Source organism: Vipera berus, assembly GCF_964194415.1.
Source record: "Vipera berus genome assembly, chromosome: 14".
Lineage (NCBI taxonomy): Eukaryota > Metazoa > Chordata > Lepidosauria > Squamata > Viperidae > Vipera > Vipera berus.
The window spans coordinates 5,314,585-5,339,110 of NC_138217.1; the positions used below are offsets into that span (position 1 = coordinate 5,314,585).

The window sequence follows — 24,526 nt, forward strand, 5'->3', positions numbered from 1 at the left end:
TTACACTTTTTCATGTAGCTGTTCCATGTAGTTCCTTAGTTCTTTACACTCTCCCAAGTCCATGTCTTGGCAAACCCATTTGATATCATCCTCGCCGCTGGTCAAAATGGAGTTGACCGTTGGGTACCCACCATCTGAAGAGATGGTGGTGAAGGTGGTAAATTGGACACGTTTCCGTTTGGAGGTGGGGGAGGCGGCTGGTTCGTTCTTCTGCTCCTTCCCTTCCGGGGAGGGGGCAGAATCCGTGGGTCGGAGGACTTGGCCGTTGAGGTTCTTCTGAGGGTTGATACTAAGGAGATACTTGCTTTCTTCTAAATCCACACTCCGGTCAATGGCTGTAATGCATTCCTCCTGTTGGGTGGAGAAATTGAGGTGGTTCTCCAGCAGCTCAGTTCTATTACTCAGTCCCACCCAGTCATGAGAATGTCTCAGGCCTTCTTGCTCTTCAAACGGAGCCTGTTTGTGCCTGTATTTCAAGGCAAAGGTGACACAGTTAATGAGGAAGACCAAAATGGCCAAGCAGAAGACACCTAGCAAAGCATACATCCCAATTTCCAAGTCGCTTAAGCCCCTGGGTGTCTCCTCAGGATCGTCGTCTTCCAAATCTCCATTGCTCCTAGGCAGGTCTACCTGAGCTGGAAAACTGGTGAAGTCTATCGGGAGACTTTGCATATGACCGTCGTCTTCTAGGAGACTCTCCCGGTCTTCTTTCTTACTTAGAATCGACTTCTGAGTGGTGCTAGTCGCTCTGCTTTCCTCGTGTCCCATGGAGGAGCTGTAGTAAGGTCCCTGTGGGCGAGATCTCTCCTGCAGGCTGGTCTTTTGACGCCGATCGCTGGTCCGGTTCTCCAGATGGACACCGTCTCTGCCAGGCTTACCGTCACTTGGGTTTGGGACGGTGTCATTCTGACCAAACTTGACCTTGAGGCTTCCAGTACCCACAGCCAGGACACTCTTCCTTTTGGACTTCTGACAGGATTCGCTGATCACCAGCTCCACTTTCACCAAGAGACCCTGGCCTTCCGACTCGGCCACGATGAATGGCCATTTAAACCTGGGACTCTGGTGGACGGAGACCACCTTCTCATCCAGAGACGTGGCCACCAAAGAAAAATCCTTGGTGTCGTAAATATCTAAGGGCACAACTGCTCCATCACTGAACTGGATCCAGCAACTGATCACGGCTTCCTGTTTTGGGGGGAAAAATGAGACAGAATGACACTGGGACAAATCCAGCACAGTTTGGTTTTTTAGACAGGTAGTCCTTCACTCACAACAGTTTGCTTAGTATTTATGTATGTGTGTGTGTGTGTGTCTGTGTGTGTGTGTGTGTGTGTGTGTATGTATATATGTAAATGCTTGTTAACTATTTAGATTACCTTGCTAGGCCCCAAACATGGGACAAATCTTTATTTCCTGTTTCAGCCTAACCGAAGGCCATCGACAGGCAGTAGTCACAACAGTGACAGCTCATATTTGTGTAAATTTTTAGATTGCTAACAAAGAATTAAAGGGAGACTGATATGCATTTCAAACTTATTTGTTTTCATCAGTCAGCCACACCCTTCTGAGATTCGAACCTGGGCTGATTGCACATTAGGCAGTTGTTTTAACCTCTAGGCCGCAAGCTCTATCTCACTTTGTTAGCTGAGAAGCAAGGGAGATATGTGTAAATGCTTGTTAACTATTTAGATTACCTTGCTAGGCCCCGAACATGGGACAAATCTTTATTTCCTGTTTCAGCCTAACCGAAGGCCATCGACAGGCAGTAGTCACAACAGTGACAGCTCATATTTGTGTAAAATATGTGTGTGTGTGTGTGTGTGTGTGTGCGTACGCGCACGCACGCATGCACACACACACACACACACACACACACACACACCTTGGACACATCATTTTTAATTGTCCCTGCACATTCCTTTAAAGATAAACTAATGAAGACCTCATAAAAAGTGAATATTTGTAGCTCAGGGTTGACCTGTGGGATCCTTGGTACTCTAAGCCTAGTGGTTTTCTTGAAGACATTTCATTATCCAACTTGGGAATATCATCAGTGCTAGAAGGGAGTGGGGTTTGCAGAACTGAGGAGGAGGAGGAGGACTGTGGGGTCCTTGGTGATCCCTGAGCTTGGTGGTCTTCTTGTAGATGTTTCATGACCCAAACATGACGATGTTACCTAGTTTGGGTCACAAAATGTCTTCAAGAAAACAACCAAGCTCAGAGAGTACCAAGGACCCCCTAATGCAGACATGGAGCAAAATAAACCTAATGCTGGAAAAATGAGGAAAAGAAGAAGAAAAGAAATGGAGAAGGATCCTAAGGCCAAAGACGCTTCCACTCCATACTTACAGGGGACAATCCAGTACATTTGGGATGTTCAGAAGCACAGCATCGCTCAAAACACAATAGCTGGTCCCATTCCAAATACGGCACCCAACTGCTGGGGCTAGAGGCATGTAATCTTGTATTTTGATCATCTATGACCTCACAAGCTCAAAGTCTCCCTTGAAACCTTCTAAATCAGGGGTCTTCAAACTTGGCCCTTTTATGACTTGTGGACTTCAACTCTCAAAATTCCTCAGCCAGGCACACTGGCTGAGGAATTCTGGGAGTTGAAGTCCACAAGTCATAAAAGGGTCAATTTTGAAGACCCCCGCTCTAAATTGATGGCCATGATCAACTCTACCAATAGCAGCTTGAGTCATGTAGCTGTGGGTACAGCAGATGGATCTCCTGATGCTGATCTCTAGCAGATGACCTCAACATCAGCAACCACACAAGAGGGAGAACAACTTTTGCTCTATCCATCTTTCCCCTGCCTCCCCCCTCCCCCAGCACTATTCAATCCATCTCCCCAAAACCACCAGGCAGGCAAAAAATCACATCTGGATGGTTTCCACACACCAAAGGACCAACAAGGTTTAAGATGACAGAACTTGCTGAGATGGTTAAAGTTGACTTCTTTAATCAGAGACAAAGACAATATCTACGTTTATTGCTGATTGAAATCCTTTGTAGACTTTTTGCTGCGAAACAGAAAAGAATGAACTTAGGATGTACGGTTGGGAGGATCAGACAGGATAGGTTATAAAAAGGAGAGGGATGTTGTAACTATTGAGAAAGAGATAAATTGATAATTGCACTTATAGCTACCATAAAGAAGATTGCAAGCTACTCCTTTGTAGCTTTTCTCTTTTTTTCTTCCCCCCCCCTTTTTTTTTTGCCCTTCAAGCTTTCTTTCTCTTTTCTTTTTCTGGCTCTGTATTAATTTATATGGGATTTTATGTTCCTTTCAACAAAAATAAATCTTTAATAAAAATTTTATACATAAAAAACGAAGGACCGCCAAGGTTAAGGAACGGCTAGATTGGCTGTTCAACTAGAGTGCATAGAATCTTCTTCCCCCAAACATGTATTTTTGGCAGGTGAGCAGTACAATGTTGTATTATTTATGAAAGGTTACCAGAAAGGGGGAAAAAAAAGAATTCACATTTTTTTTCTCACCCACGGCTTGTTCTAGTTTTGCTGCCCTATTTACTGGTTACAATGCTTCTCTGTTTAGGTGTTCAGTGGCCTTCGGGGATGAGCACCTAGAAATCTCAAATGTCCTTTTAGAATAATATTAACAATCATACAAGGACACCAGCGCCAGTTCACCTGCTTAGCTGGCAAGAGATGGCAGGAAAAAGAAGATGGATGGGGAAGGGGTCTTGGTGGGCACAAGTCTCTACGCTAGGGGGTGTATGGTCAGAGTAAGATTATGGGAGATGTTGATGAAGAGGAGGAAAGGGGGGGGAACTAATAGGAGTGAAGAAGGAGAGTTGAAGTAGAAGAATAATATTATTGGAGGGAAAGAGGAGAAAAATGGGGGAAGGGGAGGGATGAATGGGGAAGAGAGGAAGGAAGGAAGGGCAATGGAGGGAGAGAGGTACAAAGGAAGGAAAGAAAGAAGGAAGGAAGAAAAGAAAGAAGGGAGGGAGGGAAAGGAAATGCAAAGGAAAGCAAAGAAGCAAACATTATCAACACTGCCTGATTCTCCCTTTGGCTAACTGTAGATTCATCAGGCCATGTAAAATGTTGCCAGTAAAATAGATCCCCTATTCACCTATGGCTCATCAAAGGATCCATTCAGAAGTGGCCGCTTAGGCTTCAGGAAGAAATATGGGCCACCTGTGCTCAGACAGGACACTCGGAGACCCCAACCAGGGGAAAAGGGACTTCAGGTGTGAGGCTGCTAACCTGCTTTTCCGCTTGAAGCAGTTCTTGGGCGATGGCCGTAGCGAAGATGGCTTTGTTACTTCCAGTGCTCAGCTGTAAGGAGAGCGAAAGACCGGACACCAGTTGGACCCCCAGGTCAGTCAGGGTCACCTTCTCATCAAGGACGGTCACCGTCTTCTCTGCCAAGATGGCATCGGAAAGTGGGGACAGGATCTGCAGGAGACAGGCAAAGTGACAGGGCATCGCTCCGTTCCAAGGAAATCACTTTTGCCAAACACGCCACGTCTCACTTTTAACTAGGTAGAGCCTTTATTTTATTTTATTTTATCCCAGAAACCAGAATTTGGTTAATCAGATTGCAGCTCTATAACACAACAATGATACATTACAAAGAGTGGTTTACTTGGGACTTAAGTTTCAGAAAACAGGATTGGGAAGGAAGGAAGGAAGGAAGGAAGGAAGCAAGGAAGCAAGGAAGGAAGGAAGAAGGGGAAGGAAGGAAAAAGAAAAAGAAAGAAAGAAAGATGAAGGGAGGAAACAGAAAGAGAGAGAGAGAAAGAAAGAAAGAAAGAAAGAAAGAAAGAAAGAAAGAAAGAAAGAAAGAAAGAAAGAAAGAAAGAAAGAAAGAAAGGAAGGAAGGAAGGAAGGAAGGAAGGAAGGAAGGAAGGAAAGAAAGAAAGAAAGAAAGAAAGAAAGAAAGAAAGAAAGAAAGGGAGGGAGGGAGGGAGGGAGGGAGGGAGGGGTAGAGAGGGAGGAAGGAAGGAAGGAAAGAAGAGATGGGCTGGAAAAAAGCAGGAAGGAAAATAGGAGGGAGGGAGGGAAGGAAGGAAGGATGACCATCAGAGAACAATCTGTTCAAGGTGGGATGATCAGATGAGTTCGTCCTATTTTCTTTTCAGACTGAAACCTCTACAAGATGTTCATCAGGAATACACCTTCTCCAAAACTGCACATTTCTACCCGCAATTTCTCTCAACATCTCTAAACCAGGGCTTTTCAACCACTGGTACGGGTACCCCCTGTGGTACATTGGCACCTGGCAGGTGGTACGCGACCATCCTAGAAAAGTGGTAGCGGGGGAGGGGAACGAGCTGAACCGGTGGCAGCACCGCACAAGCCTGAGCGAGAGACGGCTGGAGCTGCAGGGCTGACAGGGCTCAGCGGAAGCGCCAGGATCAGCACCAGGCTCCATCCGGAGCTCGGCACTAATCCTGGCACTTCTGCTGAGCCCAGAAGAAGCGCCGATCAGCTGGAATGTTGCAGCATCCCCAGGGTCTTGTGATTTACATTCAGATGCTTGGCAACTGATTCATATTTATGACGGTCACAGTGTCCCAGGGTCATGTGAAGTGACCAAACCCTGCTGCAACCACCCAGCAGACGGGGGGGGGGAATAAAAACCAAACACCCCCCACCCCACCCCCACTGCCAATCCTCAACAGAAATGCTCACAACAATGAAAACCTCGGACAGGAGGAAGAGCGCCACCAGGCGGGCAGGCAGGTGTCTTGCTCAGCTGTGGCTTGGGGGGGGGGGTTTCAGGGCCATTGTAACTTTGAACAGTCACTAAGCAAACTGTTGTAAGTCGAGGACTACCTGTACTTCATCACTTTTCTCCTTTTTTTTTGGGTCATCAAGTTTTTGACACCTTGCTAGGCGACTGATGGTACTCAGATGTTGCCATATCCTAAAAGTGATACAATGGGTGAAAAGGTTGAAAAGCCCTGATCTAAACACACCTTATCTCCCAAACCATCTTTCTCTGCACCTTTAGGTGCTCCTGACTGACTGAGAACTTTGTTTTAAAATCCCGAGAACCCAGACTTCAGGATCTGCACATTTCAAAATGCAAGGTTAAGAAACATAAATGCGATCCCTTCTTCAGCTCTTCTTCCTTCTGTCTTCCCACCTCATCCTGGGAATTTTCCTGTTATTTAATGTCCTATGCTCATGGGGCCAGTGTTTTGCATAGATTGATTTTCTTCTCATACCTTTTTATTTGCTTCTGCTAAAAAAATTAAGGAAGAGAGAGAGAGAGAGAAAGAGAGGGAGAGGGAGAGATGATAAGAGATATGTTTATCATGAAAGGGACGCGGTGGCTCAGTGGGTTAGGACACCGAGCTTGTCGATCAGAAGGTCGGCAGTTTGGCGGGTCAAATCCTGAGTGCCGCGTAGCAGAGTGAGCACCTGTTACTCGTCCCAGCTTCTGCTAAAGCACGTAAAAATGCAAGTAGAAAAATAGGGACCACTCCGGTGGGAAGGTAACAGCGTTCCGTGCACCTTTGGTGTCTAGTCATGCCGGCCACATGACCACGGAGACGTCCTCGGACAAGCGCTGGCTCTTCGGCTTTGAAACGGAGATGAGCACCGGCCCCTAGAGTCGGAAACGACTAGCACGCGTGTGCGGGGGAACCTTTACCTTTACCTTATGTCTATCATCTCTCTCTCTCTCTCTCTAACATCTTTATATTTCTATCTCTCTCTCCTTTAGAGTGAGATAACAGAGATATAGATAGACTAGATAGATAGATGGAGGGAGGGAAAGAGAGAGGGAGGGAGGGAGAGAGGGAGGGAGAGAGAGAGAGAGAGACAGAGTGACAAGATGGAGCAATCCAGGGGATGACACTATGTCACATAGGTGACAGATGAATTCTTGAGAGACAGGTGACAGGTATTCTTGCAAGTGAATGGACCGACTATCCATTTGTCATTCACTTGCTTGCTGAATTTCCCTGCCAAATATATTCTTTGTATTTCTGGACACAAGGCAGAGCAAAGAATTTCTGCGGCTGATAAAATGTCTTTAGAAAGAGCTGCAGAGTGATGCTACTCTAACAAAGGACATACACCCCCCTTTTGGGGGGAGGAAAGACTGATAAATTTGCTCAGTGCAATGTGTGGATTGCTGACTGCCGTAAAAGCTTTTTGCAAGGCACAAAAAACCCCAAAACAAAACCCACCTTATCTGTAGCTAATCCAACAGTATAAAATGAACTTTTTAGTTCCTTTCAGGGCATTCTCGAAACATAAAACACACTTCCTTCTGCTTTGTGCTAATGCTTTTGGTTTCTTTCTAGGGTGGTAGTCTGTTCCTTCCTGTTTCTCCTGCTTTTCAAGGTAAACCAAGAACAGATGTGGACTTTTAAAGGTTCTGTGGCTTTGTATTCAGTTTATTTTTTTACTATTTTGATAAGCTGTTCCAGCTCTGAAACGTATCTCAATTTTCCTTTCTGCTTCCTCATGCACTGATCGGTGCAGTAACGGTTGCTGGAATTGGGTATGTCTAGTTTAATGAAAAGGACTAGGGGGTGACCTGATGGCAGTGCTCCAATATTTGAGGGGCTGCCCCAAAGAGGAGGGGGTCAACCTCTTCTCCAAAGCACCTGAAGGCAGGATAAGAAGCAACAGATGGAAACTAATCAAGGAGAGAAGCAATCTAGAATGTCCTGATCATGAGAATGATTAATCAGTGGAACGACTTGCCTCCAGAAGTTGTGAATGCTCCAACACTAGAGTTTTTTAAGAAGAGATTGGGCGACCATTTATCTGAAATTGTATAGGGTTTCCTGCCTGAGCAGGGGGTTGGACTGTTCTAAATTGCTTTCTGATCACCACAAACACACCACGAAGCACACCGAGAGTCTTCTCCATGAGTTTCAGGAAAGAACTGTGAATGTCTGGAAAACCTGTTGGAAAGGTCTAGGGTCTCTTGCTTGAGTAGGGGGCTGGACTAGAAGACCTCCAGGGTCCCCTCCAACTCTGTCATTCTGTTCTTCAGTTGGATGGATTCTGAACTTAATGAAACTTCCATATTCACATGCCCTAAATTGGATGCTGCCTTCGTGTCTTACTTTTGAACATCTCTAGTGTCTCCAGTTAGATGAAGGATATGAATCTTTTGGTCTGATCTAGAAAGGAACCTGTTTTTTTACCCAGCCCTTCATTGTGCTCACCTGTAAGGTAGTCATTCCTAACTCCTGTCCCATTAGCACCTGTCCATCTTGCAGCTTGGCAATCCTCGGCTCTTCCACTTGCATGAAATTCTTTACCAGGTCACTGATGTCCACTTGCCAGTCGGAGCCCAACAGGTAAGTAGTTTGGCCACCAGGGTCCAAGGGCTCAGCTACAAACTGGGTAAGGACACGCACCGTTGCATGCTGGTACTGGAGAGTACAACCTCTTCCCTTCCTCTCATCCTCCTCTTCATCATCGCTGTCTCTAACTAATCTGTGAAAAGATTCAAGCCAGATGGTCAAGCCAACCTCAAAGTTGACCTTGTGGCCCTGTTGATGTTATGGCCTTAAAGACGTGCTCTCATGGGGTCCATGCATGAACTCATGACTTGCATGGGCGATCCATCAAGGTTCCAATGGATGAAGTAAACGCAGCTGAGACAATTAAATCTCTAATGCAAAACTTTATTGAGGGCACCATTTCAGCACTGATGAAAGGAAAACCAGCTCTGGGGTTTCGTGCCTAAATTGCTATACAGGTAGTCCTCGACTTACAAACACAATTGAGCCCTAAATTTCTGTTGTTAAGCGAGACATTTGCTAAGTGAATTTTACGACTTTTCTTGCTTCAGTTGTTAAGTGAATAACTGCAACTGATAAGTTGATAACTTGGTTGTTAAGGGAATCTGGCTTCTTCCCCCTGGACTTTGCTTGTCAGATGGTCGCAAAAGACAATCACATGACCTTGGGACACAGCAACAGTCATAAATATGAGCCAGTTGCCAAGCATCTGAATTTTGATCACGCGATCGTGGGATGCTGCAAAGGTTGTAACTGTGAAAAAATGTTCCCAAGCCACTTTTGTTCAGTGCCGTTGTAACTTTGAATGTTCACTAAGTGAACTTTGTGTAAGTCGAGGACTACCTATATTAAAAGAATAGAAACGTCCCTCCCCTCTTCGTGCAGGTCAGATTGCCCAATTGTAAGTTCGACAATTGTTATGAGAGAATCCACAGTCTTCCATAAACATCTCTCTGTGTGTCCTTGGTTCTCACGAAGTAGCCATACCAAATCCCTCCCTCCCTCAAGTCTGTTGGCAAGCTATGAAGCAGTTATGTCTGGACCACCCTGGTCACTCTGTGAGTCTTACTTTGTGGGGAGGGGGCCTCTGCTGTTCCTTCCCCTTAATGAAACAAACCTCTTGCCCCAAATTCCAACTTGAGGTCATTTTCACCTTCCACCTAAAATATGCTAGTGGGAACTCATTTCATTTTGACGAATTCAACGGGAGGGCCATTTGAATCTAGTGGTGAAGGTGTTGGACTAGGAATAAGGAATGCTGAGTTCTACTCTTGACTTGGGCATGCTGGGTGACTTTGGGGCAATTACTGTCACTCAGAAGCAAATCATCTCCAAAAATGTTGCTAAGACTTGTCCATGTAAGTCACTAGGAGCCAAGACTGGTTGAAGGCCAGAGAGACACACTCAGAGAGACACAGGCCACAAACACACAGAAATTAAAAAACAGTGTGAACCCAGGTTAACCAGATGGAGTATTCCGTGTGAGCCCAATTTATGTATTGATGCTGATCACTAATAAATGTACAATATATCTACCCACAAATGTTAGCGCTCCATTAGAATGGAAGGTATTGCCAGCTGTTCAGACTCAGTAGCAACAAGGATAGACAGAGGCTGATTTCACACAACATGGAGAGGCTGTGCATAAAAGATGATTGGCTAGTTTGAGGAACAAGGTGTTGTGTGAATGAAGCCAATTATATGCTTTCAGTAAATCATGGGAGAGAAAACCAGGGTGGGGCTAGGAAGATCCCAAGGGACCTTACCTCTTGTTAGAAACAATGGGGATTCTCCAGCCCTTGATCTGATTTAACTCTGGGTCAGAGACTTCAATCTGCAGTGGGAGGCGGGGAACCCACACAGTCAATTCCAGGGGGCTGTTCAGATGTTGGTATGTGAAATGGACCACCGCGTTCACTTTGCCTTTCATTTCCTTTCCATTGACAAATACGTAGTCACATCTTTCAGACACCTGAAACAAGAAAGAGATAAAAGAGAGAACAATTTTAAAGAAAAGGACAACGGCATAACAGAGTTGGAAGGGGCCTTTGAGATCTTCTAGTCCAACCTCCTCAAGCAGGAGACCCTAGACCATTCCAGACAAATGGACATCGAATCTCTTTTTAAAAACCTCCAATGTTGGAGCATTCACAACTTCTGGAGGTAGGTTGTTCCACTGGTTAATTGTTCTCACTATCAGGAAATTTCTGCTTAGTTCTAGGTTGCTTCTCTCCTTGATTAGTTTCCATCCGTTGCTTCTTGTCCTGCCTTCAGGTGCTTTGGAGGATAGCTTGACTCCCTCTTCTTTGTGGAGCCTCTCAAATATTGGAAGACTGCTATCATGCGACCCCTAGTCCTTCTTTTCATTAAACTAGACATATCCAATTCCTACAACCATTCTTCATGTGTTTTAGCCTCCAGTCCCCGAAGACATAATGAAGTTTCAACAAAATCAGATACATCAGTAGAATGAAAGGGGAATGTTTGAAGTAAAAGCTCCTGGCTACTAGGAATTTGGAATGGGGTATTACTAGATCGTATCTGTCTGTATGAAATCTTTACAAAATATATATTTTCTCCATCCTTTCTTACACCAGTCTAAAAGCGGAGACATGATTCAAAAGTTTGCATCGGCACATGCAAAAGATACAGGGAGTGCAGAATTATTAGGCAAATGAGTATTTTGACCACATCATCCTCTTTATGCATGTTGTCTTACTCCAAGCTGTATAGGCTCGAAAGCCTACTACCAAGTAAGCATATTAGGTGATGTGCATCTCTGTAATGAGAAGGGGTGTGGTCTAATGACATCAACACCCTGTATCAGGTGTGCATAATTATTAGGCAACTTCCTTTCCTTTGGCAAAATGGGTCAAAAGAAGGACTTGACAGGCTCAGAAAAGTCAAAAATAGTGAGATATCTTGCAGAGGGATGCAGCACTCTTAAAATTGCAAAGCTTCTGAAGCGTGATCATCGAACAATCAAGCGTTTCATTCAAAATAGTCAACAGGGTCGCAAGAAGCGTGTGGAGAAACCAAGGCGCAAAATAACTGCCCATGAACTGAGAAAAGTCAAGCGTGCAGCTGCCAAGATGCCACTTGCCACCAGTTTGGCCATATTTCAGAGCTGCAACATCACTGGAGTGCCCAAAAGCACAAGGTGTGCAATACTCAGAGACATGGCCAAGGTAAGAAAGGCTGAAAGACGACCACCACTGAACAAGACACACAAGCTGAAACGTCAAGACTGGGCCAAGAAATATCTCAAGACTGATTTTTCTAAGGTTTTATGGACTGATGAAATGAGAGTGAGTCTTGATGGGCCAGATGGATGGGCCCGTGGCTGGATTGGTAAAGGGCAGAGAGCTCCAGTCCGACTCAGACGCCAGCAAGGTGGAGGTGGAGTACTGGTTTGGGCTGGTATCATCAAAGATGAGCTTGTGGGGCCTTTTCGGGTTGAGGATGGAGTCAAGCTCAACTCCCAGTCCTACTGCCAGTTTCTGGAAGACACCTTCTTCAAGCAGTGGTACAGGAAGAAGTCTGCATCCTTCAAGAAAAACATGATTTTCATGCAGGACAATGCTCCATCACACGCGTCCAAGTACTCCACAGCGTGGCTGGCAAGAAAGGGTATAAAAGAAGGAAATCTAATGACATGGCCTCCTTGTTCACCTGATCTGAACCCCATTGAGAACCTGTGGTCCATCATCAAATGTGAGATTTACAAGGAGGGAAAACAGTACACCTCTCTGAACAGTGTCTGGGAGGCTGTGGTTGCTGCTGCACGCAATGTTGATGGTGAACAGATCAAAACACTGACAGAATCCATGGATGGCAGGCTTTTGAGTGTCCTTGCAAAGAAAGGTGGCTAAATTGGTCACTGATTTGTTTTTGTTATGTTTTTGAATGACAGAAATGTATATTTGTGAATGTTGAGATGTTATATTGGTTTCACTGGTAAAAATAAATAATTGAAATGGGTATATATTTGTTTTTTGTTAAGTTGCCTAATAATTATGCACAGTAATAGTCACCTGCACACACAGATATCCCCCTAAAATAGCTATAACTAAAAACAAACTAAAAACTACTTCCAAAAATATTCAGCTTTGATATTAATGAGTTTTTTGGGTTCATTGAGAACATGGTTGTTGTTCAATAATAAAATTAATCCTCAAAAATACAACTTGCCTAATAATTCTGCACTCCCTGTATTTAAGAAAAGGATAAAGTTTTCTCCGCAATTGTTTTTATTGGGTATTATTACAGATACTACTGTTATAGACTCTAAGTTGATGTTGAATCTAATTACGGCAGCAAGACTTTTAGTAGCGCAATATTGGAAGAAGGAGGAACTGCCGACTATAGAAGAGTGGACTCTGAAAGTTTCTAACTTGGCGGAAATGGCAAAGATTTCAGCATATTTGAAAGAACAATCGCAACAGAGATATATTGTGGAATGGAGGAGATGGATTGATTATATCCAGAATAAATATGGGACTAAAAAGTTTCATTTAGCATTTGAATAAGTAGTGGTTTTATATGATGTATTATTAGTTATTTGTTATCTGTTAGTAATATAATTATGACTATGGAGAGTTAAAGTGCGATAGAATTTATTGTCTTATTTTTATTGTTAGCATATTCTAGCTTATGTTTGTATCACTATACCCTGTATTCAGCTCTGGGAAGTCGGGGAGGGGGGAGGGGAGGGGAGGGGAGGGGAGGGTTGGGGAGAGGGGAGGGGGAGGAGGGAGTTTTTTGTATTTAAAAATGTATTGTAAAACTTTTCAATTAAAAAAAAAAGTTTGCATTGGCACAAATTAAACCCTGAATTTCAGGTGGAGTGGGAGAAGTCACTTTGAAATCTTTGCACAACTTTCAGAGATAAATTTCCTGAATCAACCGGAATGTCAACCAGAAGCTCTTTAGAGACGAATCCTTCAAAGCTGCAGAGGGAAAGAGTAATGACGTATCTCCCTCTGCCCGTTTTTCTTACTTAGGCTTAACCTTTGATAACTTCAGATCAAGAGAAAGCTGAGCAGGGCAGAGAAGAATTGGGAAACCTGTGGTGCATGACTGAAAGAGCGGAGTGGCGTTTGTTTACTTTGGGGAAGAGACGATTACGAGATCAACCATCTTCTAACGGGCAAAAGGCCCTTGTGCAGAAAATGAAGAAGTCCCCTGTGGCTTCAGAAGTATGAATTAATAACCCGGGGCGTGGAGGAGGGGGAATAATAAGAAAAGCATCTTAATAGAAAAAGATCATAATGGGGCACAATTGAGTTGGCTTCACATCATTCTTATCCTCTTGAAGGATTAATCTAGAGCCTGGGTAACCCATGTCAGAAATCCTTAGCTGCTAGAGGCCCAATGTCAAATAACATAATGGGGCTAAAGAGCTCTTAAAATCCTTTTCTCAGGTCTCAAATCCTCTGGAATCACTGGATTGGAAGGGGTGTGTGGAGCCTTTTAAGTCTAATCTCCCACCCTGGGCAAGAATTCCAGACAGATGATCTTTGATCTCAAAGAGAGCCAACAAAAGAGAGCCACCATGCCATCAGACTTTGGTTCCTTGGTCTTGGAAGTTGGAAGGGACCTTGGAGGTCTTCTAATCCAAACCCCTGCTCAAGCAGAAGACCCTATATCATTTTAGTCAAATGGTTGCCCAATCTCTTCTTGAAAACCTCCCGTGATGAAGCACCTACAACTTCTGAAGATGAGCCATTCTACTGATGAATTGTTCTCACTGTCAGGAAATTTCTCCCTAGTTCTAGCTTCTAAAATTTCTAGAAAAAAATTATCTCAAGGTTTCCGGTCAACAGAAACTCACCGTTCTTGGTCCAAAAGTTCTAGCAACTCTATGTTCCTCAAAATCAACCTATCTATATCAGGAAAAGTCCCCTAGGTTGCTTCTCTCCTTGATTAGTCTCCATTTGTTGTTTCTTGTCCTGCCTTCAGGTGCTTTGGAGAAGAGGTTGACTCCCTCTTCTTTGGGGCAGCCCCTGTCAAGTTCCTTCCATTCTTTGAACTTCTTCCCAATGTCAGTTCAATTATGACTTGGTCCCTTGGATATTAATTTCAGATGTTCCTTTTGAACACTTGGAACATTGTGGATTACAACCTTGCCTGACTGATAATTTTCAGGATACTTGAGTCAAAGGATTACTATAAAATATTGCTATTAGGACTGGATTATAAAGGCTATATATATTAGGTAAAGGTAAAGGTTCCCCCGCACATGCATGCTAGTCGTTTCCAACTCTAGGGGCCGGTGCTCATCTCCGTTTCAAAGCCGAAGAGCCAGCGCTTGTCCGAGGATGTCTCCATGGTCATGTGGCCGGCATGACTAGATGCCAAAGGCGCACGGAACGCTGTTACCTTCCCACCGTAGTGGTCCCTATTTTTCTACTTGCATTTTTACGTGCTTTCGAACTGCTAGGTTGGCAGAAGCTGGGACGAGTAACAGGCGATCACTCTGCTACGTGGCACTCGGGATTCGACTGGTGATACCAGACCGGAGAAGGGAAATATGGACTGCCATGCATAAATAAAATACTGCAAGACCTACCTATACAATAAAAATACAGAAGACCCTTTTACTCTTTCTCCAAAATACACCTGATGACAAGGAAGAAGATTCTAGAAAATGGAACATAGAGCAGGCAGGGGAAATGTTTAGGGAATGTGGATGAGCAGAGTTCCCCCACAAAAAAATATTCTACCTAAATTGTCTTTCTCATGCCAAATAGCTTTCACAAAAATAGAAAGAAAATTCTTGGGCGATTTAATTGCCCTGGCCTGGAATGCAACTTGGGAAAGAAAGTAAACGAGAGTTAGACTTAAAAAAACAGAGGATTTGATCTATCAGAGGGAGCACTATCTCTTTAATATACTTGTTTGAATATGATTAAAAGAACGGATGAGCCTTAGATATAACTAGATTTTTATAATGAAAGGTACGATTTAGAATTAAAAATAGCATTTTTTTCCCCTCTTTTTTTTGATACGGGAAATTTGAAAAGAAGAGGATTGGTATGAATATCATTTTTTAGCCGTATAAATGTAATTAATGCTGAGAAAATCACAACTGACAAAAAAGATACTTCAAATGCTGATGGGAAATCAAACTTTAATAAGAGCGCAAACACAGGATATTGACTTATCAATTGATATTATTGTTATTTCTATAATATTAGTAAAATATGGTGAAGATGTCTATATCTAATTTTGTATACATCAATAGTACTAAGAACTGTAATTGTTTAATGAGGGGAAAGGGGGAAAAATATGAGGAAGAAAGGAAGATCAAGGAAAAAATACTGGATTGTGTAGTACTGAATAGATTTATATTGAAGAACTTAATGTTAAATATGTGAACCCAGACAACGTGTTGTTTACTAAGCTCTAAAGATTGTGATTTTAAAAAAATTAATAAAAACCTATACAAATAATAAGTTCAGATATTCCATATCTATTATTTCCGCAAGGCTTTTTTGTCCATCTGCCCTGCAAAGATGACACACCCTCCGTTAAACCCAGGAGCACATATGTATGTCCAATAATTTATTAACTCCCATTTTGCAGTGGCGATGATTTGAAGGAATGATCTATTAAAGCTCTGAGCTGCTTCGTTGTTGTTGTAGTTTTTTAATCGCCATCCATTACCAACTAGATTTTTCTGTGTGTTCCATTATGCTCAGTACAGTTAATATTTCTGACTTTGGAATATGCATGGTTTTGCCCATACATGAATTTAAGGCCTTTTCTTTCTTTTTACTTTTCCTGTTTAAATGCATATCAGATTTAAATCTTATTGAAACATCACAATCTGCAACAGCATAATTTATACGGGGATGTGTGTGTGTGTGTCCCCCTCTTCCTTCCAGCCTAGCAGGCTGAAAAGGAAATTTATGCATAGATCCTTGGTTTGTTATTAACTGCAGAAGTCTGGTTCAATAAAATCCCCAGACCTTTTTTTTTTTTTTGGTGGTACAATATTAGCTTTTATACATTCCAGAGGATTCTCCTTGCCCTCGCTGCACACTGTTGCTTACTTCTCATTTTGGAGGAAAAAATTTCTGCGCTAGGTTTTCCTTACAACTGTGGACAAGTCTCCAAAGATTATCGTACAGCTAACGACGAATCGTGCACTGACTGGAACCACTAAGCCAGCTCATTAATTCCCATAAATGTAACCAACAAACCCTGGGGAATTTTCAAGAACAGGTTTCCTTCCCCCCCCCCCCCGCTCCGCCTCCTTTTTGGAGGGCAAAATGCAAAAGCTATTTTTAATTTATTACCGAGGCTTAATTGTATGGCTTTCGTTGGCTTAACACAAGCAATGCAGTAATACAAATGGCTTAGCATAAGCTTTGGCTACCTCTCCCCCCCCCCCCGCTTTTTTTCCCCCTTTCACAGATCGTGAGAGTTCTCGGCTTAATACTTGGTTTATTTTAATTAGGGACTTGCACGGGCTGGGTTGTATTACAGGATGTTGTTTTTTCAGCAGGCGCAATTGTTGAGTGCGGTTTAATCCAGTGTCAATATTTGTTTGCCGTGTTGGTGGTTCCGTTGAGAACGGACTTTGTTCGACTGATTTTGTACTTACTTCCTGGCTCCTTCTGAACAGCATCGCACCTTGGTAAATACAGGAGCTAAGATGAGGGTGAGGACGATCAATGGCAACGGAATACAATTCTGATCCAAATCAATACATTAAAACAACCGCCTTTAGTCAACATTGCACCACAGCGTGGTAAAAGCATGCATTGTGATGGCGATGGTCACCCTCATGATCGACAACAACAGAATACAATTCTGATCCTAATCAACGCATTAAACAGACATCTTTAAAAACATCGTACTCCTGGGGAATTCTGTTAAGTTGAAGTCCTGTTGTGACTCAGGGCCAGCCGGTGGGTCCGGCAGCCGGCTCAGATGTATCGGATGACTCAGATGAGGGGGAGGAGGAGGGTGTGGAAGACGAACCGGCTGATGATGGCTTGGAGGCTTCGCAGAGCCCTCAGCCGGGGCCCTCTTCTCAGCTGCGTGAGCCCGATAGTGCGGAGGATGATGACCCACAGCTGGCCCTGTTCAAGGACGCCCGACGCAGGAGGCAGTCGAGCAGGAACAAACAAAGAAAGGCTGTGGGACTCCTCGGGAGGAGGCACAGGGAGACCACGCCCTGAACTCTAAATAAAAGGAGTGTTTGGGGAGGGGCTGGTTGCTGAAAGCAACCCTTCCGCTTGAGGATTCAAGTTCCTGTGTTTCTTGTTCTGTTGTTTTGCTTGTGAATTAAACTTGGCAGACGCTTTGCAGCCTCAGACGCTCTCCAGTCTCTACTGCTTGAACAGGGGTTTGCCTTATTACAAGGCCGGTAGTTGGCTGGTTCAGAACAAGTCCACCCAACGTAAAGCTACCAAGGTTGAGAACGTTCAATTAAAGACTTGCAATGTGTCTATTCTTCTTTCATCAGAAAGGCAGATCCCACTTTTTCCCAAGATAATGACAGACCAAGCCATGGAGACAGGTGATCATCAGCTCCTTGAAATGGGATTCTTTCCCTTCCCATCCACGCATAAGACGGCTAGCAAAATGGAGATGGGGCCCGGTAATCCTTCCATACATTTCTACATCCAAATCCTGAAAATCTGGTTTAGTCCCGGTCTAGCGCAAGTTCATTAGCTAAATCTCATTTCTGAAAATGCTCAACTTTGCACCGACACGCTCCGTAAAAATTCAGGTCCAGAGCATCAGGGGGTGGGGAGGGGGAAACCTCTCCCCACGTCTGCCACCTTCTTGCATGCCTGTGCACACACGTTGGCCGGTAGAAGTCAATTTAATTGGGAAGCGTCAGGGCAGAAGAGGTGAGAAACTGCCACTCACCCAGTCTGTAAAAATCAGAGCGACAAAGCATCACTATGAATTATGGATGGCAGGGCAGATGTGGATAAAGGAGAGGGATGCAGCATTCTAGGCAGGGAAGAGCACAGTTTGGGGAAATACTGCAGAGAAGCATCTGTCATTGTCTAGACAGAAGGTAGGCTAACATGAGAGAAAATATGTTGGGTGTACATCTGGCAACCCACAACATCTGCTTGGGGACCTTGTTCTGCTCTCTGAAAGTTGTCACCTACTCAGCCAGGTGAGAGACTTGTCTAGCCTTTCCTAAACTGGTCCTGTGCTGGACCTTGGACAGTGGACAGTAACAGTGTCAAGATGCTGGTTGAAAGCCTTTGGAGATTCTCAGCCATTCAGGTCATGGTTGTCCCAAAGGTGCTTTTTCAAGAGACAACTGGACTTCCTTTAAAAATCCAGTTGTCTCTCGAAAAAGCAGATTTGGGACATGCCGGCTGGAAGTGTGGTGAGACCCCAAACTTGCTTTGTGCCTTCTACATAGCTTGCTTTCTCTTTAAATGGTGGAGATGTTAATCCCCCGGAAGAACTGAATTAGAATTAGAATAAAAGAGTTGGAAGGGACCTTATAGGTCATCCTGCCCAAACAGGAGTCCCTACACCTTTTCTGACAGATGGACATCCAATCTCTTCTTGAAAGCCTCCAGGGATGAAGCTCCCAAAACATCTGAAGGCAGCTTCTGTTCCATTGGTTCTCACTGTCAGGAAATTTCTCCTTATTTCTAGGCTGAATCTCTCCTTGATCAGTTTCCATCCGTTGTTCCTTGTCTGGCATTCAGGAACTTTGGAAAATAGGTTGACCCCCTCCTCTCTGTTGGAAGACCACTATCCTGTCTCCCCTGGTCCTTCTCTTTACTAGACTAAAGGTAAAGGTAAAGGTTCCCCCGCACATGCGTGCTAGTCGTTTCCAACTCTAGGGACCGGTGCTCATCTCCGTTTCAAAGCCGAAGAGCCAGCACTTGTCCGAGGACGTCTCCGTGGTCATGTGGCCGGCATGACTAGACGCCAAAGGCGCACGGAACGCTGTTACCTTCCCACCATAGTGGTCCCTATTTTTCTACTTGCATTTTTACGTGCTTTCAAACTGCTAGGTTGGCAGAAGCTGGGACGAGTAACAGGCGCTCACTCTGTTACGCGGCACTCGGGATTCGACCCGCCAAACTGCCGATCTTCCGATCGACATGCTCAGCATCCTAACCCACTGAGCCACCGCGTCCCTTTTTACTAGCCATGCCCAGTTCCTGTAGCCGTTCTTCATATATTTTAACCTCCAACTGAGATCAAGTGGTTTTATGTCAGGACGATACATTGCCGCCACCCTTGCAAATTCTTCTTCATCCATCACCCTTGGTCCGTGGATTGCTTGCCGGGTTCCTACTTAAGCATCAGCATCATTTTTGGGACAAAGCCAGGTCTGCCCTGCATCAGATAGCAGCCCATAGGAAGAGTCGCAGTTGCATGCCTAAAAGACTTGACGCATTCAGAAAACCGTCATGCACAGAGATTAGTTTGGGGAAAGCTCTTGATTCCGGGTCTCCTAAGAGAAAGCTGCCGAGGACAAAGATGCTGTTTCCATCAGATAAACCTGGATCTCAGAAGGGTTTTAGTGTGCCGGGACTTTAATCACCCTGCTTGGCTCTTGAGGTCATCCTTTCCCGGCACAAACTCTTTCTGCATCCATAATGTACACTCCGACAGCAATTCTTTCTGTCTCTCTCTTTGGCAGGCTTGAGAGAGAGAGAGAGAGAGAGAGAGAGAGAGAGAGAGAGAGAGAGAGAGAGAGAGAGAGAGAGAGAGAGAGAGAGAGAGAGAGAGAGAGAGAGAGAGAGAGAGAGAGAGAGAGAGAGAGAGAGAGAGGCTGATTTAATGGGGCACTTGGCAATTATGGCCTTTGAGACCATATTTTTGCTCAGGTAGGCTAGTAAAGCTTTGGTTCTGGCTGGACTGGACCTTGGAGAGAGAGAAAGGGAAGGGAATCCAAGCCAATTCAATCTTCTTCAAGTTTTGGCCCAAAGGCCAACACTCTTGAAGCTCCATCCCCACCTTTCTGAAGTTCTAAAAGGGGGGCATCATTAAAAGGTCAAAAGTATGAACTGCCACCAAATATAGCCAATTGTTCCAGTTATCGGTCTGGTCACCATATCACAAAAAAGATGTTGAGACCTTGGAAAAAGTTCAGAGAAGATCAACTAAGACGATCCAAGGCCTGGAGACCAAAACCTATAAAGAACGGCTGCAGGACTTGGGTTTGGGTAGTGTAAAGAAAAGAAGAAATAGGAGAGACATGATAGCAGTCTTCCAGTATTTGAGAGGCTGCCACAAAGAGGAGGGGGTCAATTTATTCTCCAAAGCGCCCGAAGGCAGGACAAGAAGCAACGGATGGAAACTAATCAAGGAGAGAAGGAACCTGGAATTAAGGAGAAACTTCCTGACAGTGAGGACAATCAACCACTTGCCTTCAGAAATCGTGGGCACTGCATCACTGTACATTTAAAAAAAGAGACTACTAGACAGTCACTTGTCTGAGATGGTATATGTCCTCCTGCTTCAGCAGTGGGCTGGACTAGAAGACCTCCAAGGTCCCTTCCTATTCTATTCTATTCTATTCTATTCTATTCTATTCTATTCTATTCTATTCTATTCTATTCTATTCTATTCTATTCTATTCTATTCTATTCTATTCTATTCTATTCTAATTCTATTCTATTCTATTCTATTCCTATTCTATTCCTATTCTATTCCATATTTTCTCTATTCTATTCTATTCTATTCTATTCTATTCTATTCTATTCTATTCTATTCTATTCTATTCTATTCTATTCTATTCTATTCTATTCTATTCTATTCTATTCTATTCTATTCTATTCTATTCTATTCTATTTTATCCCTTCTCCAGAACTTCATCCCATTCCATAACCTCAATTTTCCAACTTGGTCTTCACTCATTTATAATAATTCCACATGTCAATCTTGATTCTTGGGACCTGACTTTAATCTCTTCATCCAAGCCTCTTTCTGGGAAGACTCTGAGAGGGCAAAATACCCTCTCCATTTGCTGCTGCTACTATTATATCTATAACTATATCATTTATATCTCTCTATCTCTATATTTTAGCAGAATAACAAAATAACAGAGTTGGAAGGGACCTTGGAGGTCTTCTAGACCAACCCCCTGCTCAGGCAGGAAGCCCTATACCATTTCAGACAAATGGTTGTCCAGTCTCTTCTTAAAAGCCTCCAGTGATGGAGCACCCAAATATCATAATTTATGTTATTGTGCCCAGATAATTCTAGAACCTAGAGTAATAGGGTTGGAAGGGACCTTGGAGGTCATCTAGTCCAACCCCCTGCTCAAGCAGGAGACCCCATACCATTTCAGACAAGTGGTTGTCCGATTTTTTCTTAAAAACCTCCAGTGTTGGAGCACCCACAGCTTCTGGAGGGAAGCTGTTCCTCCAAATATTTTCATTTTTAAAAAAGATTTTATTTGGGTATTTTCTGACCATATGGCTTTAATAAAAGTTACTTGATGTGATTTGACAGCAGGATATTGTCCTACTGGTGCTTTTCAGCAGCTGGCATCTGGTGCTCCTTTTTTGTGATTGAGAAGGTTGAGAAAACATAGCCATCAAGTCTCCTAGCCACCCACAGCCAGCTTTCTGTGTCTCTGCCCATCTGCTCTTAAAACTGAATAAATTCATGGCCATCATCCGAGCCAATTAGAGGGCATTCCATACCTTCAACTTATTTATTTTTTTATTTTTATTTTTTAATTCCATTTATATCCCGCCCTTCTCCGAAGACTCAGGGCGGCTTTACAAACTTAGCAGTAGCCTTCATTCTATGTATATGCCTGCTTATTAGGGCTTTCACACACACCCCAAGCGGCATTATTACAAAGTCAGCTTAATTGCCCCCAACAATCTGGGTCCTCATTTTACCGACCTCGGAAGGATGGAAGGCTGAGTCAACCTTGAGCCTGGTGGGACTCGAACCTGCACTCATTGCAGGCAGCTGGTGTTACTTAAGGAGGCATTAACCCACTCTTCCACCAACTTCATACTAGGTGAACAAGATTTCCTTTCATTGATCCTGAATCCCCCCCCACACCCGTTCCAAAAGAAAGTGCAAATTCATAAATTTGCTGTGGTGACTTAGGCGGCTGAACAAGCCAGCCCAGAGATTCATCGCTATGGGTAGACATTTTGGTGAACATCAGAATTAGAATAAAAGAGTTGGAAGGGACCTTGGAGGTCATCTAGTCCAACCCCCCACCCAAGCAGGAGACCCTACACCATTTCTGACAGATGGCAGTCCAGTCTCTTCTTGAAAGCCTCCAGTGATACAGCTGTTCCATTGTTCTCTCTGTCAGAAATTTTCTCCTTATTTCTAGGTTGGCTCTCTCCTTGGTCAGTTTCCATCTGTTATTCCTTGTCTGGCCTTCAGGGGATTTGGAAAATAGGTTGACCCCCTCCTCTTTGTGGCAGCCCCTCATATATTGGAAGACTGCTATCAGGTCTCCCCTGGTCCTTCTCTTCACTAGACTAAAAAAGGTAAAGGTTCCCCCGCACATGCATGCTAGTCGTTTCCAACTCATCTCCGTTTCAAAGCCGAAGAGCCAGCGCTTGTCCGAGGACGTCTCCATGGTCATGTGGCTGGCATGACTAGACGCCAAAGACGCACGGAACGCTGTTACCTTCCCACCGGAGTGGTCCCTATTTTTCTACTTGCATTTTTACGTGCTTTCGAACTGCTAGGTTGGCAGAAGCTGGGACGAGTAACAGGCGCTCACTCTGCTATGCGGCACTCGGGATTCAACCCGCCAAACTGCCAACCTTCTGATCGACAAGCTCAGCGTCCTAACCCACTGAGCCACTGCGTCACTAGACTAGCCATGCCCAGTTCCTGCAACCGTTCTTTATAGGTTTTAGCCTCCAACTGGTTGTATGTCAGTATGCTTCCTTTTAAATATTTTTCCTTTCTCAGCATTGTAGTTTCCATCCACTCTGCCCGATGGTCCACTCGAATGATATACGAAGCAGCAGATGTAAATGGACAAAATTCTGGGCAAGCGTTCAGTCTGAGCCATTAATCCTCAAATACCTCTGGAATGGATGCTCCTGATCAAGGATTGCGTTATTATCTCCAAGTGAAGATGGGACTTAATGAGTGACCATTAGTGTTTGGGGTTTTTTTTTAATTCCTTTTAGGAGAATCTACTCTCGTTCTCTCCCTGGCTTCCTGTGGATAGATCCCAGAAATACTTCCACTAGAAATAGTTCTAGTTTGGCTTGCATTTTTATTAACGGTACATTTTCCTAGTGTCCGTGGCCAACATGTCTGGAAGGCAGACATTTCTGGGGCTTCACTGGCAGTTTGTGGGACTATCAAGGCCACCTCCCATCCATACAGCTCGAGTTTGAGGGTTGCTAACTTATTATGGGCAATTATGTTGATTGAGTCTATTTCCAGCCTAAGCAACGGGGCACCTTGGTGACTTTGAAGCAGGTGGGAGACAGGCTGTTGCAAAATCAGCCAATGTGGTTGATGGGGAGAAACAGGCCTTTGAGCGACATGGAAAACAGTCGGCAGATTCCAGATAATGACCATCAGTGTGAGCAAAACACATCTCTGAACCATCGGAGAGCAGATGATCAAAGCCACTTTCGGTTACCAATGTTCTGATCTCAGCTATAGCCTTCAACTAGTTCTACAAAACGGGACGCGGTGGCTCAGTGGGTTAGGACGCTGAGCCTGTCGATCAGAAGGTCGGCAGTTTGGCGGGTCGAATCCCGAGTGCCGCATAACAGAGTGAGTGCCTGTTACTCGTCCCAGCTTCTGCCAACCTAGCAGTTCGAAAGCACGTAAAAAATGCAAGTAGAAAAATAGGGACCGCTACGGTGGGAAGGTAACAGCGTTCCATGCGCCTTTGGCGTCTAGTCATGCCGGCCACAGGACCACGGAGACATCCTCGGACAAGCGCTGGCTCTTCGGCTTTGAAACGGAGATGAGCACCGGCCCCTAGAGTTGGAAACGACTAGCACGCATGTGCGGGGGAACCTTTACCTAGTTCTACAAAAGAGGCCAACGCATCATAAATAGTTTTTTTTTCTTCTCAGTGTTGCTGGTTATGATAATTAGACTTAAATTCCAGGAGAACACACACACACACACAAAGCTGTTTGGCTTCATAGATGCACAGGCCTTGTGGTCCCAAAGGTGAGCCACCAGTACCCATGTTGGGAGGGTGTTTAGGAATTTTAAGGAATAGAATTGAATACAACTGGAAGGGGCCTTGGAGCTACTTTCAGGATATTCTCCTTAGATGTGTATCTTGCTGTATTTAATCTCAC

General features: G+C 44.2%; 1 protein-coding gene across 1 annotated transcript in view; it reads right to left on the reverse strand.

Moving 5' to 3' along the window:
• Positions 1-24,526, reverse strand: part of LOC308674547 (transmembrane protein 132D-like) — a gene marked incomplete at both ends in the record, with an annotated part of 253,795 nt that continues 229,269 nt past the window's right edge. Inside the window, 4 exons of the mRNA XM_081339121.1 lie at positions 1-1,188; positions 4,243-4,434; positions 8,175-8,448; positions 10,022-10,227. Coding sequence (XP_081195247.1) covers positions 1-1,188; positions 4,243-4,434; positions 8,175-8,448; positions 10,022-10,227 — 1,860 coding nt within the window. The remainder of the gene's footprint in view (positions 1,189-4,242; positions 4,435-8,174; positions 8,449-10,021; positions 10,228-24,526) is intronic.